Source organism: Zosterops lateralis (genome assembly GCF_965231275.1).
Source record: "Zosterops lateralis genome assembly, chromosome: 10".
Classification (NCBI taxonomy): domain Eukaryota; kingdom Metazoa; phylum Chordata; class Aves; order Passeriformes; family Zosteropidae; genus Zosterops; species Zosterops lateralis.
In genome coordinates this window covers 1,811,198-1,828,059 of record NC_139770.1, presented here as the reverse complement: position 1 = coordinate 1,828,059, position 16,862 = coordinate 1,811,198, and the positions used below count along the sequence as shown (strand labels likewise).

Here is a 16,862-nt window from a genome sequence, read left to right as displayed (position 1 = left end):
AGGGGATGAGTTCATCCTGAGAGATCCACAGAGCAGCTGTGGCTGCCCCTGGGACAGTGGAAAGTGTCCCTGAGGGTGGATCAGGATGAGCTTTAAGGTCCCTCCCAAGCCAAACCATCCCACAATTCTCTGATTTAAATTTCAGGAACTAAACCATCCCCTACCTCTTTCTGCCAGTATTTAATCTTCCCCTGGTGGGTGGAAATGTGGCTGTCGATTTGTTCAATTTTCAGCTTGATGCTCAGAGCTTCACTCTGAAGGGCATGTTCAGCATCCCGAATAGTTTTCACCTCCTGGAGTAAATTCTTCTGCTCTTCCTGCACTCCTGGCAAGACTTCCTGAATAGAAAAATGGTAAATACCCCCAAAATTGCATTAATCAATCACTTATAAAATGTTTGGGTGAAAAGTCTGTTTTCACTTAATTTACTCATGGTTATTGATGGAAATAAATAAATATTCCTGGATCTATAACTGATCCCTGAGTTCTGGAATGACTGAGAAAATGCTGCAGTTTATTTTTTCATTCCAGATCTGGATCAAATAGATCCTACACTCATTTTTAGCTAATTAGAGAAAGATATAAAATCTTAGATTTATTTGAAAGCATTTCAACCATCCTGGTTTTTTCCTCTCTCACAGAAACCTAGACAGGAAAATCTCAGATAAGTGGAAAAAAATTATATGTTTAAGCAACTTTTAAACCCAGCAATTTCTCTGGAGAAACCTGGTGTAAGTTTTTCTCCTAAATAGGATAAATTTCCAGGTGAGTATAAAAAATAAAACCACACCACTGTCACAGCCTGGTTGCTCTGCAGAGAGAGTGGGATGTCAGTGGGATCCAGGGAGGATTTAATTCCTTTTCCTGCTTTCCCTGGAGCCCAGAGTGGTGCCAGGACTCACCTCAGCCTGTTTGCACTCGTTCATCACCTCGGTGGCTTTATCCTCCAGCGTTGTTAGCTCTGCTGTCAACTTCTTCATCTCCTTCTCGTTTTCCTCCATCTCCTTCTCCGTGCGCCTCAGAGCCTCCTCTGATTTCTTCAGGTTCCTGCCCAGGGACAGGGAGGGATCTCTGTGCACCTCACACCAGGCAAAGAGCACAGAAATACCCCAGGAGCACAACCCCACTGACAGCAAGGAGCAAGTGCTGCTTTAGGCACCAACTCCCACACTCCAGAGGGATCCAAGGAAAATAAAGTTGTCTTCCTCAGCAGCCAGACCTCACTAAATGACTTCATTTCTTCTTTTCAGAGGTTGGACTCTCTATGGATTGGTGAATTCCCATAAAAAATAGATCTCATTTTATTTCCTGACAGACCTCCTAATAAATTCAGTCCCTTCAGGTTTGAACTGTTACAGCACATCCAGCTGAGTGCTATTTTGGACTTTATCCTGAATATTACAGTTTAGGCAACATTAGAGAAATAATTCAGGCAAATACTAGAGAAATGCTGATGAAATATGACTTTTAAACTATTAGAAAGTACAAGATTTGCCTTCCCTTTCCCTCCCTGAGCACAGACAGCGAATGAGTACAGTGAGCTCCCTGTGCTGTACCTCTCTGCAGTCTTGGCTGCCACCTGGGCCTTGGTGATGGCTGAGGAACATTCATCCATCTCCTTGTCAAGCTGATCAATTTTGTCCTGCTGAGCCTTCAGTTTCTGGTTGTTGGTGTCCATGATGAGCTGGTGCAGCCGTTTCACCTCCTCCTCCATCTTCCTGGCCTTCTCAGCCACACACTCATAATCTGGGCATGGAAAAGGGAGTTAAGGGCAGCCCTGGGCTGCTCAGGGACATCAGCACTGAAGGGATGAAGTGGTGGAAGGGATTTCACATGGAACCTCTGCTCTGTTCCTCCACTGAGAAGTGCACAGACTCTCTGTGCTGTGACAAGTTTAACTGTGACAAACAGTTATGACTTAACTGAGACAAACTCAATGGGTTTGACTGTGACAAACATCAAAATCCTGCCACTTCTTTCTGCCACTGCTCTACTGCCACAAAAACCACTCCACGTGGATTAGTTAATGTACACAGAGTGCTGAAATATATGAGGTGGGGCATTAGAAGTTATTCCAAGCTCATTCTTTGCATTTAGTTAATAGGAAGATGCTCAAAAGTTAAGATTTTAAGAACTGGTCACCAGCATTTCCCTGGAGTTGGTGTAACTGTGTAGTTCCTGCCCCTGGTGAACAGCATCACTGCACAAAAGGGATGTGTTCCCACAAAACATACAGGGATTTGTTTTAGATTCATGGCAGAGCCTGGTAAGAGCCTGGCAAAAACCTTTGCTGGACTTTTATATCATTACCTCCTCATTAACAATTCTAATTGAACTAAGCTTCCCTATGAATGTGTGATACAACCACAAAAATCTAAGCACAGAAACAAAATACTGAAATTCTGCTTAGTTTAGCTTGACTGAAACATCAACTCCAACAATTACACAGAAAAGGGGTTTTACTCTCTAATCTCAAGAAGCACCTTAAAAAACAAGGTCCCAAACTAAGACAGGGAACTGAAGCACAACCCAAACCCATTCCTTACTACAGCTTTTATCTCTAATTTCCTCTCCACAAAATGTACCTTTTTTATAACCATCGAGGGCTTTTTCCATCTCCTTCTGTTTGGTTTTGTCTGGAGCAGCAGCAGCAACGTTGGCTTCGAGTTCTTTGATTTGCTTTTTGAGATCAATTTCTTGTTCAGAAAATCCCTGCAGAGAAAACAAAACTGGGCTGGAATCTTGTCCTTGAACACTCCTTGCCAGCAGCCAGGCCTGTGTGGGGCTCAGGAATCCTCACCTGGATACTGGCTGTGTATTTCTCTGAGGTGTTCCTCATCTCCCGAATGTCCTGCTGCAGTTTCCTTATGGCTTCCTCAAGCTGGGATTTCTGCTCCTCACACTGCACAGCTCTCTGGGAATCCCTCTGCAGCTGGGATTCCATTTTGCTGATCTACACAGAATGAGAGGATTATTTATTGGTGTCACCACGACAAAACCAAGCCAGGGCTCATCCCTGTGCTCAACAGCTCTTAAAACACAGGAGAGAGTGGAGTAAAATGCACTTCAAAGCATTGTAACCTCTGCCAACACGGGGAATTTTGACTTTGTAACCCTTTGTAATTATCCTCCATCCCACACTGCTCCTGCTCATGCTGCTTGGAAAGGCACATGTGTGTCAGAACTGCCCAAACAAAGGGAATTCTGCTGGAATTCCATTTCCATGATGTACTCACCTCTTCTTCTGAGATATCCATCACTACTGAGGAGCCCATTCTGCCCTTCATGACCTTTCCTCCCCCACCAGTCATGGTTCCTACAGAAAAAAGGATGAGAAGAGGTCAGAGAACTCCTTGGGCTTTGGTATCACCCACAAAGTGCATCCAATGGAGCTGCAGTACCTGACACCTCGATGATCTGTCCTTGCAGGGTTACCACCCTCCACCTCTTCTCCTTCTGGAATGCTATTCTGGTGGCTTCTTCCAGGTTTTTGGCCACCAGGGTGTCCCTGAGGGCGAAGTAGAAGGCCAGGCGGACCTTGGGGTCCTCCACCTTCACCAAGTCAAAGAGCCGCGGCGCGTTCTCGGGAGTTGGGATTTTCTGTGTCTTCTTTTCCCACACAGCCATCTACACCCACACAGGAAACAAGGAATCAATCTTTGGGATAAACATTGAGCTCATGCTGTTATTCTATGAGATATTAAGGCTTTAAAACCAATGGAATTAGAGTACAATTAACAGTAAAATGATTTTTTTTTCCCACCTTGTCCAGGGCTATAAAGGTGGCAACTCCAATGCCTCCAGCCTTCAGGAAGTTCACACAGGCCTGGGCAGTGTCAATGGTGTCCACAACAATGTGATCCAAGGCCCCACAGGACGAGGAAATGGCCACGTCGTACTTGTCATCGATGGCTCCCAGGTCTCCCTGAGGGGCAAACACTGATGAGTTGGCACCTGAGCTGCTCTTTGAGCTCTGTCCCAGTAAATCCATGAATGCACTTTTTAAAAGCTGAATAAACTGATTTTTATGAAGCAAAGATAATTCTCTTTGGACAAAAAGCTGCAGAATACAGAACCAGCACTTTTACAATGACACTGATGTGCAACAGGAATGAAAAACTCAGCTCTGAATTTTCAGAACTTTAAACCAACGTTGCTTGGAAAGAACTGAAAAATATTTGATTTTACAGCAAGCCCACAGGATTTACAGCTCTGCTCTCCAAACTCCTAATGCCAGGGAAGTGAGGAATCCCTCTCCAAACTCCTAATGCCAGGGAAGTGAGGAATCCCTCTCCAAATTCCTAATGCCAGGGAAGTGAGGAATCCCTCTCCAAATTCCTAATTCCAGGGAAGTGAGGAATCCCTCTCCAAATTCCTAATGCCAGGGAAGTGAGGAATCCCTCTCCAAATTCCTAATGCCAGGGAAGAGAAGAATCCCTCTCCAAATTCCTAATGCCAGGGAAGAGAAGAATCTCTCTCCAAATTCCTAACGCCAGGGAAGTGAGGCATCCCACACTTTGTCACAGCAACACCACTCAGCTCCTCTTAAGTTCAACACTAAAATTTTCATGGCCTTCTAGAACTTACCAGCCTCCCATAGAGACCAGGAATATTCCCACGTTTCTTCTGCTGGAGCAGAGCCTCGAGCACTTTTCCTCGGCTGCGACTTTGCGCTAAAGAACTTTTGGCTTCTTCTACTTTTCGCCGCAGGTTTCTCACGAGATCCTTGGCCCCGGATTCTTCCCTTCCCAGTTTCTCCAGAGCATCCTCTTTCTGGGGGTTCAAAGATATTGGCTCAGCCTCCCAAAAGCTGCTGGATTCAGGGAGTTGACAATGCATGGTTTTGTTCTTTAGGGAATGATTGAGGAGCAAGAAATGAAATTTGAAGAATAGTTTGGGTTGGGAGGGACATTAAAGCTCCTCCAGTGTCACCCCTGCCATGGCAGGGACACCTCTCACTGTCCCAGGCTGCTCCAAACCCTCTCCAACCTGGCCTTGGACACTGCCAGGGATCCAGGGGCAGCCACAGTGCTCTGGGAAACTGTGCCAGGGCCTCAGGATTGCAGCCACCCCTCAGTGTGAAATTAAATCCATTCCCTTGCAGGGATATGTAGGATTTAAGTCAACAAAGCAAGTTTGAAATCCAATATTTGCTCCACTAGCAAAATGAGTATTAGAAAGCAGCTTTTCAAGGTTGTTTTAGAGATGGGTCATGGTTTATTTCTAATACCAAAGGGAAGAGTGGGCCTTTGGTTTGTGTGTGCCTCGGAATGAAATAGGAAAGTGAAGTCTCACCTCCTTGAGCTGCTGCTCAGCCTGGGGCAATTTCCCAGCGATGTCTTTGATGGCAGCTTTCCTTTCCTTCAGGGTGCTGGAGGTGCTCCCCAGGGCCTCCTGAGCCTGGCTGAGCCGGGCCACAGCAGAGTTGTACCTGCTCAGGTAGAGCTCCAGCTCTGACTGTGCAATCTCCATCCTGGAGCTGGCCTCGGTCACCTCCTTGCTGAACTCCATCAGCTCCTTCTCCTTGCCCTGCAGAGACACCCAGGGACAGCTCAGCCCCTCAGCTGGGCAAAGGAACAGCGATGGGATGTGCTTTTCCAGCTCAGCCCCTCAGCTGGGCAAAGGAACAGCGATGGGATGTGCTTTTCCAGCTCAGCCCCGCAGCTGGGCAAAGGAACAGGGATGGGATGTGCTTTTCCAGCTCAGCCCCTCAGCTGGGCAAAGGAACAGGGATGGGATGTGCTTTTCCAGCTCAGCCCCTCAGCTGGGCAAGGGAACAGCGATGGGATGTGCTTTTCCAGCTCAGCCCCTCAGCAGGGCAAGGGAACAGGGATGGGATGTGCTTTTCCAGCTCAGCCCCCCAGCTGGGCAAGGGAACAGGGATGGGATGTGCTTTTCCAGCTCAGCCCCTCAGCTGGGCAAGGGAACAGCGATGGGATGTGCTTTTCCAGCCCTGGCACCAGGAAACACTTCTCTTCTCTGGGAGAAGCAGCATTTCTTTGTTAATTAACATTAATGGGTTAACAAGGCTTTTCTTAATTAGAAAGAACTTCAGGGAGTTATCACAGAGTATTTCCATACATTGTGTTGTTTTCTGAAAGGTGGGAGGAGCTCTACACACTGAGCTAAGTTACAGCTCAAATCCATGGAGAATCCACATTTTCAAGGACAAAAAAACAACCCTGCAAATCTACAGGATAAATTTCCAGCCTCCAGGTACTGAACATCACCACCAGCAATAACCAAATAAATAGTTAAATAGTTGTCCATTAATTCACTATTAATGTGGGAAAGGCTGGGAACAAATCATTCCAAAATATCTTTATTTATTTAAATAACACCATGGGCTTAAATATTTTGGTGGCAGAAAATCAGAGTGTATTATTTATATTAAATCTATGAATGAGCTACTTGATGATGCTCGAGCACTCAAAAAGCAGCCAAGGGTTCAGCTGTAATTATTCATTTCAGATTAATTTCCCACCGAGGCTCCTCTGAGAGGAGGAACTGTGAAAATTAATGTAATTTTTGTCAATAAATGGCATTTTACAAGTGCCTGCTGTTGGTTTTTTTGAGAAGAGTGAAGTCCAAACCTCTTTTTCTTTCTGAACTCCCTTGGTCTCCTCCTGCAGGCTGGCCAGGACCTGCCTGAGCTTGGCCTCCTCCTTGTCCTTGGCCTTGGCCAGCTGCTCCCTCTTGGCCGTGGCGTCCTCGATGGTTTTGGTGCTCGTGGAGGGGACGTTCCTCAGCTCCTCCACCTGCACCAGGAAAGGACTTTGAGCCTCCTCTCCCCCTGGGACAGCAATTCCTGAGTCCCTCCTCCATCCAAAGGACCCCAACAGCTCTCAATGACCAAGTGTGGATCACCCAGATCCACTCATAGAGTGAAAACCTCTCACTTAAAAAGATTTAATGACTTAAAAAATCTGATTAAAACAATTCAAACTCCCTTTTCCCACTTTCTTTGTGCTCTTCCCATTTTCTCCCACAATTAGTTGCACTTTTCCAAGCCAACCCAGCTGATCCATTTACCTTTTCCTTGTCCTTTTGAAGCTGCTTCTCCAGTTTTTTAGCCTTGCTCTTGGCATGTTTGAGGTTTTCCCTCACTTTCACATCCTGCAAATCCAGCTGAGTGAATTTTTCTTTATTTTCCTCTATGAACTTCGTGATTTTATTGTATTTCCTGAAGGAAGAAAGAAAAAAAAAATGTTTCATACAGGTTTATTAAGCTTGGTTTAATAAGTCAACATGAAGAATTTAACTAGTATTACTCTTGTTTTCTGATAAACAATATCCAATATTCACTATATTCCCAGTATTTTCTCTGGAAATATGATGTTTCATCAGAAAAAGATCAACTACCCAAGCAATATTAAACATATTTTCAGGAATTTTCAATTTTTTTTCTTGACAGAATTGAGAATTCCCATCTCTCCTCAGTAATTCCCTGAGGTCAATATTGCAGCTGGATTGAAAATCAGCACCCAAGCAAAGCATTTTTAAAAAACACAATTTATGCATAAATGATTCATGAGGAAACCAGGGAAAAAATCCCAAATCCATGTCCCTGAGGATTAGGGTTGTAAATCTAAAAGATATTTTTAATTTTTTTTTTGTACAATCAATATAAAGAAATATTTTAAATCCATTAAAAATACCAGACATTTTCTTATTGTAATTGTGAATCTTGCCCAGAACCAAATCAAACCAATGTGAATTCTATTTTTGTGCTTTTAATTTATTTTTGTGCATTAATTTAAATCCTTCTTTGTGTATTTAGATGTACCAGAAGTGACTCTGCTCATCAGATAATTTTTTTTTTGGTGAGAAACATATAAAATGTGGTACTACACATGCCAAAAGTACTCACTTCTCAAGTTCTTTCAAAGCTTTATTCTTGGTTTTTGTTTCCTCTGCAAGTTTACTGCTTTTCTCATTAATACTTTTAGTTTCTTCATTAATTTTCTCTTTCTGCGTTTCCAGGTCATTTATTCGTTTCTTTAGGTCATGGCTGGGAAAAGAAAACAACAAGAAATTCTCACTTTTCTCCATCTTCACAATGAATTTCTAGTTCCAATTCTCAGTGTAACAACAGGATTATGTAAAGCATCAAAAAATAACAATAATTTGGAGAATATTTCTAATTAGAGATTAGAAGCAAAGTTTAACAGCAGCCCAATCTCATTAAAGCCAACCCTGGGAATTACTTACATGTAATATTGACAGAGCTGATTCTTTTCCTTAAATATTTGGTTTTCCAAGCAAAGGAACTCAATGGCTTTATTCTTGTCCTCTTCCAAGGCATCCTTTTCTTTCTCCACTATTTTAACTCGATTTAACTGGAGAAAACAAAAGGGCAGGGCTGAGGTAGGGCCAGAACTATGGGAGAAAACCATGAGGAGAAAATTCCAACCCTTTTGTAGGATATGAATCCTCTGGAAAAATGGTATCAGGAATTACCTCTGCATTGCAATTTTATGATGATTTTCTTTATCTCAACCTCCTGACAGGCCATTTTTAATTTAATTTCTGCAGCTACAGGTGTTGTTCACCTTTAAAACAAGTCTGCCATAGGAATCACCTCTGCAAGGCAATTTTATGGTGATTTCCTTCATCTCAACCTTCTGAATGACCATTTTTAATATAATTCCTGCATCTCCAGGTGTTGTTTAAAAGTCTACCATAGGAATTACCTCTGCAAGGCAATTTTATGATGATTTCCTTCATCTCAACCTTCTGAATGGCCATTTTAAATTTAATTCTACAACTCCATGTGTTGTCTAAAACAATTCTGCCACAAGATTTAACTACGGCCATATCGAGGAAAACGAACTTTGATTTTAGAGCTTTTTTAGCCCTTTTAACACCAATAAAAGGTAACAACAGGAGGTTGGGCAGCAGGAATTGTGTGGTTGGGGTCTCCCCATGGCTGGGGGCAGTGGGGTGATGCCCCAGGAGGTTCAGACTCACCGTTTCCCCGCGGCGCTCGTTGAGCAGCTCCACCCTCCGGCACAGGGTGTGGATGGGCTCCTTGAGCCGCGCTGAGCCGATCAAATCCTCCAGATATTCCAACATCCCCTCGTCGTGCTCCGTCTGCCCCTTGGGCTTCATCATGGCAATCTGCTCCACCTCCCCCTTGGGAAATAAAAGGTGGGTGGTGATGTTCTGATTTTTTAACTTGCTGATAATCTTGTTGGCGTATTTCTAGTGGAGTCTCTCATGAATGTAACATAAAACAAAATTAGATCATTTTCGCATCCCTCTCTGTGATGGAATGCTGAATTCACCAGTGGGGTCAGAGAGGTGTTCCCCTCATCTCCCAAATCCTTGATCAAATCCTAAATCCTATTTAAACCCCAAATCATAATAAACTGCCCTTCTTTTGCTCCCCGCTTCAACCTGTCGTTCTTTCGTGTCGTAAATTGCCACAAGGTGATTCTTTTCTTTTCTTTTTTTTTCTGGGATGGGGAAAGTATTCTGGAAAAAAAAATCTATGGAATTCTCATCAAACAGATGTTATAGAAGGCAGCAATCAAAATTATTCCAACTGGAATATCACAGAATCATTAAGGTTCATCACAGGATCATTAAGAACATTAAGGAAAAGATTTCCAAGATCGAGTCCAACCTTCACATTTATTTGGGATAACAGAGATCAGAATGAAGAGAAATTTCCTCTCCATTTCTCCATTTCCTCCACCCTTCAGGTCTGACCGTTCCTTCGTTCTCTAAAAGATTCAAAATGTGTTTCCCCAAGCTAAAAAAAGGAGAATAGAATAAAGCAGGTCCTTGGCAAGAGTTTAATAAGGATTAAAGTCCCTGAAAAGTCTCTTTAGAAGCAGAAAGTCCATAAAATCCTGGCTGATGGATGAACTGGAATTGTAATTCATTTAATTGAGGCTTCCTTGGTGGAGAAAGAAAAGGATTCTTTAGGTATGAGGGTTCCTTTGTGTCATTTCCCTTTATGCACCGCATTAATTTTAAGTGATTGAGGTGGTATTAAAAATAATTTGAATTTTCAAAAATAAGATTCAGAAAGGATTAAACAGAGCCAGTGACAAGGACAGTTTGTGTTACTGCTGCAGGTCTGAAAGACAAAAAACCCACAACCCAACTCTTGTTTTTATTTCTTGCACATCTCAAAAAAGCAAAACAATCAGTTTGGGAATAACTGCTGCTGGATTGTACAAAACCCCAAATACCCATTTGCTCTCTTGCCATAAAAATGTGGGTTCTCTCCCCAAAACCTCCCTGCCAGCTCCTGGGGGAGGAAACTGTGCAAAACCTCCTCAGTTATTCTGGGCTTGTCAGAAGGATTTCTCCTTCTTGCATTAAAGCATTTCCTCTGTTTACATCCACAAGAAAACAATCACAGGAAAGATTTAACTCAATGCTGATCAGGACTGAGAGGTTTCTGCACTGGGTTTGCAGCCCTCATGTTCAGTGTTGTAAATCACAAACCCACCTTGGATTTAACAGGGGAAAATGGCAATTATGGACAAGCAAAAAATTAATCAAATTTTTATTATTTGGCTAAATATAATTAACCACCTCTAAGAAAGATGATGATGCAGTTGTGGGGTTTCTCTGTAGCTTATTAATGTGAGTTCTTGAATTGTTTTCTTATTGAGGGTAAAAATAAGTATATTTATAAATTATTAACTAAATAAGATTAAGTATTATTTAATATTTCTACTACTTATTAATATATAAAGAAATCTGTCTAGATCAGCCCAGATTTAAGAAATAAAAGGATTCCAGAAAAAAAAAATTAAAATAATTTTTTCCAGAAAAGAAAAAGGTTTAAGGTTTCCTTAAATTGATAAAGGAGAGTGAAAAGGCTGTACCTGTTTCTCTTGACAATGTTTAACAGAGCAAACAGATTTTCCAATTGCTAAAAATTATTTAAGTGTCTCCTAATTAATTACCAGCGCTCATTACTTGATCCATTTTTTGAATGACGAATTTAAAACCCCCAAACCTTTTTGCTCTTTGTGAATCTTGGAGCAGCTCGGACATTGTGAAAGTGAAACCAAGGCGGGGCAGGCAGACATTTGTTGAGCAATGAGGGGGAAAAAAGGAGCTCGGGCAGCTCCTCAAAACTGTCACCCCCAGCTTTGCCAGGGCTGCCACCAGAACCTCTGCAATTCTGCAATTCCTGCCCTCAGTTGTCTCCCTGTGGTTCAGGGATTCAGGACAGGGAGAAAAGTGGAAAATCAAAAAGGAAATGGAGGCTCTGCTCAGACAATCAAAATGGAGTCAACACCCAGCCATGGGTGATGCCAACAAGGAACCAAATATCCACACGAGGGAAAAAATCCTGGAATAAACCAGCCTTGGATTTGTCCTGGAGGAGCTCCAGGGCGACTGAACTGTGACCTTGCAGTGCCTGAAGGAGCTGCAGGAAAGATGGAGAGATTGTTTACAAGGGCTGGAGGGACAGGACACAGGGAATGACCTCACATAGACAGAGGGCAGGGCTGGATGGGATTTTGGGAAGGAATTCCTGGCTGGGCTGGAATTCCCAGAGAAGCTGTGGCTGCCCCTGGATCCCTGGAAATGTCCAAGGCCAGCCTGGACAGGGCTTGGAACACCCTGGGACAGTAGAAGGTGTCCCTGCCATGGCAGGGGTGGAATGGATGGGATTTAAGGTCCCTTCCCACCCAAACCATCCTGCAATCCCACATTTCCATCCCCACCATTCTTTGGGAAGGTTCTACACTCAGCTCTAAAACCAATTCCAGCTCCTGCAGCAGCTCCCACAGAATTCCTCAGGGAACAACCACAGGGAATCTACAGCACCAGCTCCTCATCTGGGGAAACATTTCCAAACCATCAGCTGAGCCCTGGGGCAAATCAGGACAAATCCCCTTGGAGACCAGGCTGTAAAATAAGGCAAGAGCTTTTCTCAGCTGGAAGTGGCTCCTTTGGTGAAAAGCATGAGGAATAAACTGCTGGAATTTGGAACCCGTGTTTCTTTGACGTTTAAGATACTTCCTCAATTTAGTTTTTTATTGTTCCTAAGTAAAGAGGGAAAATTTAAAAGAAGTTTCAGGACTGGCAACCCAAGCAGCAGTTTAAAATTCTGAATTTACCCACAATAACTGTTCTCTCTAAAAGGAGGAAAAGAGCTGACCCTCTAACCTAAGTTTATCCCATGTTTTCTGGACTGGAATTTTAAACAAGGTTGTCTAACTGCTTGATAAAGGGAAAGTCTGACCCACTCCTGAGGTTTTTCCTGAAACTGTGGTCTAGAAATGAGATCCTACAGAGGCAATTCCCATTTGCTGAGCTCTGTTCCAGAACCTTCCTCTTTCCCTTTGGGCCTGGCTCTGGTTTCCCAAAGCTGTGCAGTGTGAGTGGCCCCAAGTGCTGTAACTGGGATTGTGGGGCAGTTTTGGGATCCAGACACCACATCCCATCCTAAAACTCTGCTGTGGAGGAGACAGAGATGGCAACAAGAGTCTGGCATTGAAAAATTACTGACAGCAACCTGAGAGCTCTTCATGAAGAACAAATAACACTTTTTTGGGGTTGGAAGGGAACTTTAGGGACACTTTTTACTATCCCAGGGTGTGTTGGACACACTTCAGGGATCCAAGGGCAGCTTCTCTGGGAATTCCAGCCCAGCCCCTCCTCATCCTCACAGCCAAAAATTCCTTCCCCATATCCCATCCATCCCTTGGGCAGCAAAAGTTGTTTCTGAAGATATTTGTTTTAATTATTGTTTCCTCTTTTCATCTCTGAATATTTGGGATAAAGCTTTGGGAAAGCAACACCTTGAACATCCTGATTTTTTGTTAAACTATCACTGCAGCACTCCCAGAGCTCTTTGACAATTATAAATTGATATAATTGTGAATAATTATGGCACCAAGGAGGTAAAAACATTTTTCCAAGATTTTGGATTCTCAATTTCTGCTGCCTTAAGGTCAGCTTTTAAAAAGCTGAGAACTTTGGGAGAACTTAGAATTCAGTAGGTGGGAAGGCACCGTGCCCGGGGCAGCAGCTCAGGGAACTTTGGGTGGTTTTGGAGGGGAATTTCGTGGTGCAGTTGTGGTGGTTTAGGTTTTGGGGTTTTTTTTCCTCCATCACTAATCAGAGGTGGAGCAATGTGACATCTGACTGAAGTGAAAATCACACTTGTGCTCAGCAGAAACGGCTTTAGAGAAAATATTTCCTGGAAAATGTAACAATATGGGATCAGGAAAACCTGCCCTAGTTGGGGACAGGTCAAAATATATAAATTTGTTTTCAAATCTCATTAAACCACCAGAAAAATTAATGTATTACAACTGTGACTATAATACTTGGTGTTTTTAAGAATATTTAGTATTTTTTAGACAATTTTTTTAAAATTCAGAGTAATATTTGAGCAGTTTCAGTATATTTTTATAACAGAAAAGTTTTTAAGGGTTTTTAAACCCCCATAAAAGGAAGGTTTTTTTTATTGAGACCAAAATCTTTGAGTCTCAGCAAACTTTACTGTAATTTAACCATAACACCTGTTCCAGCACAATTCCAATTATCTGTAACTTAATATTTAACAGTAATAATGCCTTAATATTGGAATTTCACAATATTTGCTTTCTAAATCAAATGATTACATAAATCAGTTTGCATTTTTATGGTATTACATAATAAAATGGAATTCATATCTGAATGCAGTGATTAGGACATGATTTAATTTATCAATCATCACAAAATTAAGGAAGATTTGTGATGAAATAGTACTATAAATGCATGAGTAATTAAAATTTAATGTAAAAAACACCTTAAACTCACACTTTTGTGGAGGATCAGAGCAGCCAGAGCTATTTGTTTGTCCAAATGTCAAAAAAAAACCATTTTCATTCAAATTACACCCCAATTTCTATTATTTTCTTAACTTTTTACCATGGAATTGGAGACAAAAGTGACCCAGCACAGGTCAAACTTCTCTTAATAAAAGTCAAGTTATATTTTCCTCTGTTTTCCAGAGCACAGAAATGTTTCAATTCTCTCAAACATCAAAATAAATGGAAATGAAGAAGGAGCTGAAAACTCTTAAGCATCACAAGCAGCAAAGCCAGAATGACACAGGGAAGGAAAATCCCATTAAAACACCTGGAATATTTATTATAAAGCTGTTTTTCTAGAGATTGAAAAGAGAAAAAAAATTAAGGCTAATTCTTGTTTTTCCTTTGTTTCTTTACCCCCCTCCTGCACACACAGAGAGCAGAACCACAAATTTACTGCTCCAATTCCACCTGCCTGACACAACCTGAAACTGCAGCAAAAGCCAAGGGGGAGGAAAAATTTACAGCAAAAAGCAGCCTGGAAGTTGTAAAATTTTATTTCCCTGCTACATTTTTATTTCCTGGCTGCTTTGTGCCATCAATTTCTTGATAAAAAAGGTACCAAAAGTGCGTTTTTCTCCACAAAAAGCCTTTAGGCAGCAAAATGAGACAAGTGTTTTCCTTTTCCTGCCTGCAACTTCCACTGATTTCACCTCCTCTCCCAGATTTCAGTTTTTAAATTTTTCTTTTACCTGCTCACACTTGGATTTAGGATTTTTTCCCTCCACTTTACCACAATGGTAACTCTCATTTTTAAGCAGAGGTACAGGAAATAATGGCAAAAAATAAATCCTAAATTTCTGTATCTTCAATTTATTTATTTATTTTATCCCATCTCACAAAGCTTTGCCCATGAATTCCAATTCTGCATCCATGGATGGAGAGACCAAATATTCCCATAACCTCATTATTCTGCTGCTGTAACACAGTTTTGGGAAGTTAGAACAGATTGTTTTGGGATTTTTTTCCTGTAATTCCATGTTATTTTTGTTATTATTTAATGCTTGCAGTCCTAACTCATTTTTACCCTTCAATTTTTTATATTCACCACAGGAGTTGAATATACAAGAGGGAAAAAAAAAGCACCAAAAATTTTTCCTTTCCAGGAAAACTCAGTGGGAAATAAAAATCAAATAAAAAATAAATCTCTATATAAAAATCTCCAGTGTCACCACTGGCCAGAGATGAGGCAAATCTCAGACTGAGCCTTTATACAACATTCAGTTGTTTGCACAAAACTACAATTTCTGCATTCTGGGAATCAGTTTAGAAGTTTTCAGGACAATCCTGTGTTTAATATAAAAGCACAAAGTGAATGCAAACCCAGAGTCACTTTGGAATTTAAGTCAGGAATTGGCAAACCCAACCTGCAATGTTTAATTTGTTATTGGTGTGTTGTAAAGAAATTATTCAATTATCACTGATTTTTCTCCTCCCATTTTTCCATGTTTTTCTGCAGAATTTCCTCCAGGAACAAGCCTCTCTTCACCCCCAATGCTGCAGCACAGATTTTTTTTTAATAATTTCATTTATAATCCCATTTATAGCCTCAACTCCAGTGTCCCATCAGGAGCACAGCCCCCAACAATTGGGGATTTCTGGTTTCTGTCCCTCATTTCCTCCCCACTCCCCTGGAAGTGACTCCCACAACGGAGAAGGTGAAAAACCTGAATTTCCTTCCTGGCAACCTCATCTTGCCACGGGATAAAACTGAGCTCCAAATCAGTTACAAAATACACCAAAGATTACAAAGATCTAGCCCTAAGATTACAGGAGAATATTTTAATTAAATCTATCAAATATATCCAAGTGAAATACAACTGTAATTAGGATAAAATTACTTTAAACAATTCTAATTTGTTTGTAAGATTGTGAAATAAATTCAGATCAATTCAGAAGTTTGCTGCTGTGAATACAGAATGAATTCTGCAATATTTGTGTGCAAAGGGGGGGGTCACCTGGGCATCTTTATTTGGCTTTTCCACCCTTTTTGGTGACTCTGCTTCTCACCTTTGCCCATCCCAGATAATAAATATTCTCCCCCTGGATTCCCAAATCTGATATTTCCTCCAGTGCTCCCATTTTTTTTTTTTTTCCTCATTCTTTAGAGGAAAAGAGGCAGGAGGAAGAGGCTGAGATTTTTTAATTTAACCTTTCAGAGGAGTCAGTGCAGAGAACAGCAGCAATACTTACTCTGGGTAAGGCTTCCAAGGCTTTCAGTGAAAACTACATTATTTTATTTGTTGTTTTTTACACCTCTCCAAGTTCCTGGAAGGTGTGGAAGACAGAAAAGCTGCACCAAGGTGCCAAATTTTCCCCCCCTAATTCTCTTTTATTTTTTTTTTTTAAGTGAGAAGATGCTGGTTTTTTTCCTGGTTTCAAGCTGATTCAAAATGCAACTAATTTGTGATAATTTTAAATAATTATTATTATAATAATGCTAAATAATTGTCTATTCCTGAAGTATTAAAAGCACACAGGGTAATTGATTAAAAACCATGCACTAAGGAGTGTTGGAGTTGAGGATCTCAGAAGTGACAAACTCCTCCTGTTCTGTGCTGGCAACATCCCATTGAAACCAGAAGGATTTTAAAAGCAGATTTATTTCAATTTGCAAATTCAGGCACAAAATTTGCCATTTTTCTCAATTATTCTCATATTTTCTGTTGTCCCACAGGTGAGTTGGTGTTTTTTTTGGGTTTTTTTTTTTTTTGTGATGTTATTCACAAAAAGTCAGCAACACTTTGATTTGACTATTTTCACTTTGGCATCAGCATAAATACTTAGATCAAAATTCAGTTTTCAAATTTTACCCTAAAAAAAGCACCAAAATCAGCAGAAAACCACTGCAAAATAGGGGGTGAAAGGGGGAAAAGCAAGCAAAAATAAAATAAAATAAAAAAAACCCTGAAACAGTCTTCTAAAGAAGCAAATATTTTCCATTGAGTAATGGCAATTATGTGAGCAAGATAAAATCAAAGCTCTGAAGGTGTTGTTACTACATGTAGGACAAGTTCTCCTACA

General features: G+C 41.3%; 1 protein-coding gene across 4 annotated transcripts in view; it reads right to left on the bottom strand.

The window, feature by feature from the left end:
• Positions 1 to 16,862, bottom strand: part of SMC4 (structural maintenance of chromosomes 4) — a 29,130-nt gene that overhangs the window by 3,123 nt on the left and 9,145 nt on the right. For all 4 annotated transcript variants that reach the window (XR_014590791.1, XM_083868632.1, XM_083868634.1 and 1 more), the window contains exons 6-20: positions 8,971 to 9,135; positions 8,212 to 8,339; positions 7,871 to 8,011; positions 7,033 to 7,183; positions 6,594 to 6,758; positions 5,296 to 5,529; positions 4,588 to 4,773; positions 3,764 to 3,925; positions 3,402 to 3,627; positions 3,237 to 3,316; positions 2,801 to 2,953; positions 2,586 to 2,712; positions 1,557 to 1,746; positions 903 to 1,047; positions 165 to 338 (exon numbers count right to left, since the gene is read on the bottom strand). Coding sequence is in view for 3 of the 4 variants with exons in the window: in XM_083868632.1 (XP_083724758.1) it covers positions 165 to 338; positions 903 to 1,047; positions 1,557 to 1,746; positions 2,586 to 2,712; positions 2,801 to 2,953; positions 3,237 to 3,316; positions 3,402 to 3,627; positions 3,764 to 3,925; positions 4,588 to 4,773; positions 5,296 to 5,529; positions 6,594 to 6,758; positions 7,033 to 7,183; positions 7,871 to 8,011; positions 8,212 to 8,339; positions 8,971 to 9,135 (2,427 nt within the window). In the remaining variant the exon portion in view is untranslated. The remainder of the gene's footprint in view (positions 1 to 164; positions 339 to 902; positions 1,048 to 1,556; positions 1,747 to 2,585; positions 2,713 to 2,800; positions 2,954 to 3,236; positions 3,317 to 3,401; positions 3,628 to 3,763; positions 3,926 to 4,587; positions 4,774 to 5,295; positions 5,530 to 6,593; positions 6,759 to 7,032; positions 7,184 to 7,870; positions 8,012 to 8,211; positions 8,340 to 8,970; positions 9,136 to 16,862) is intronic.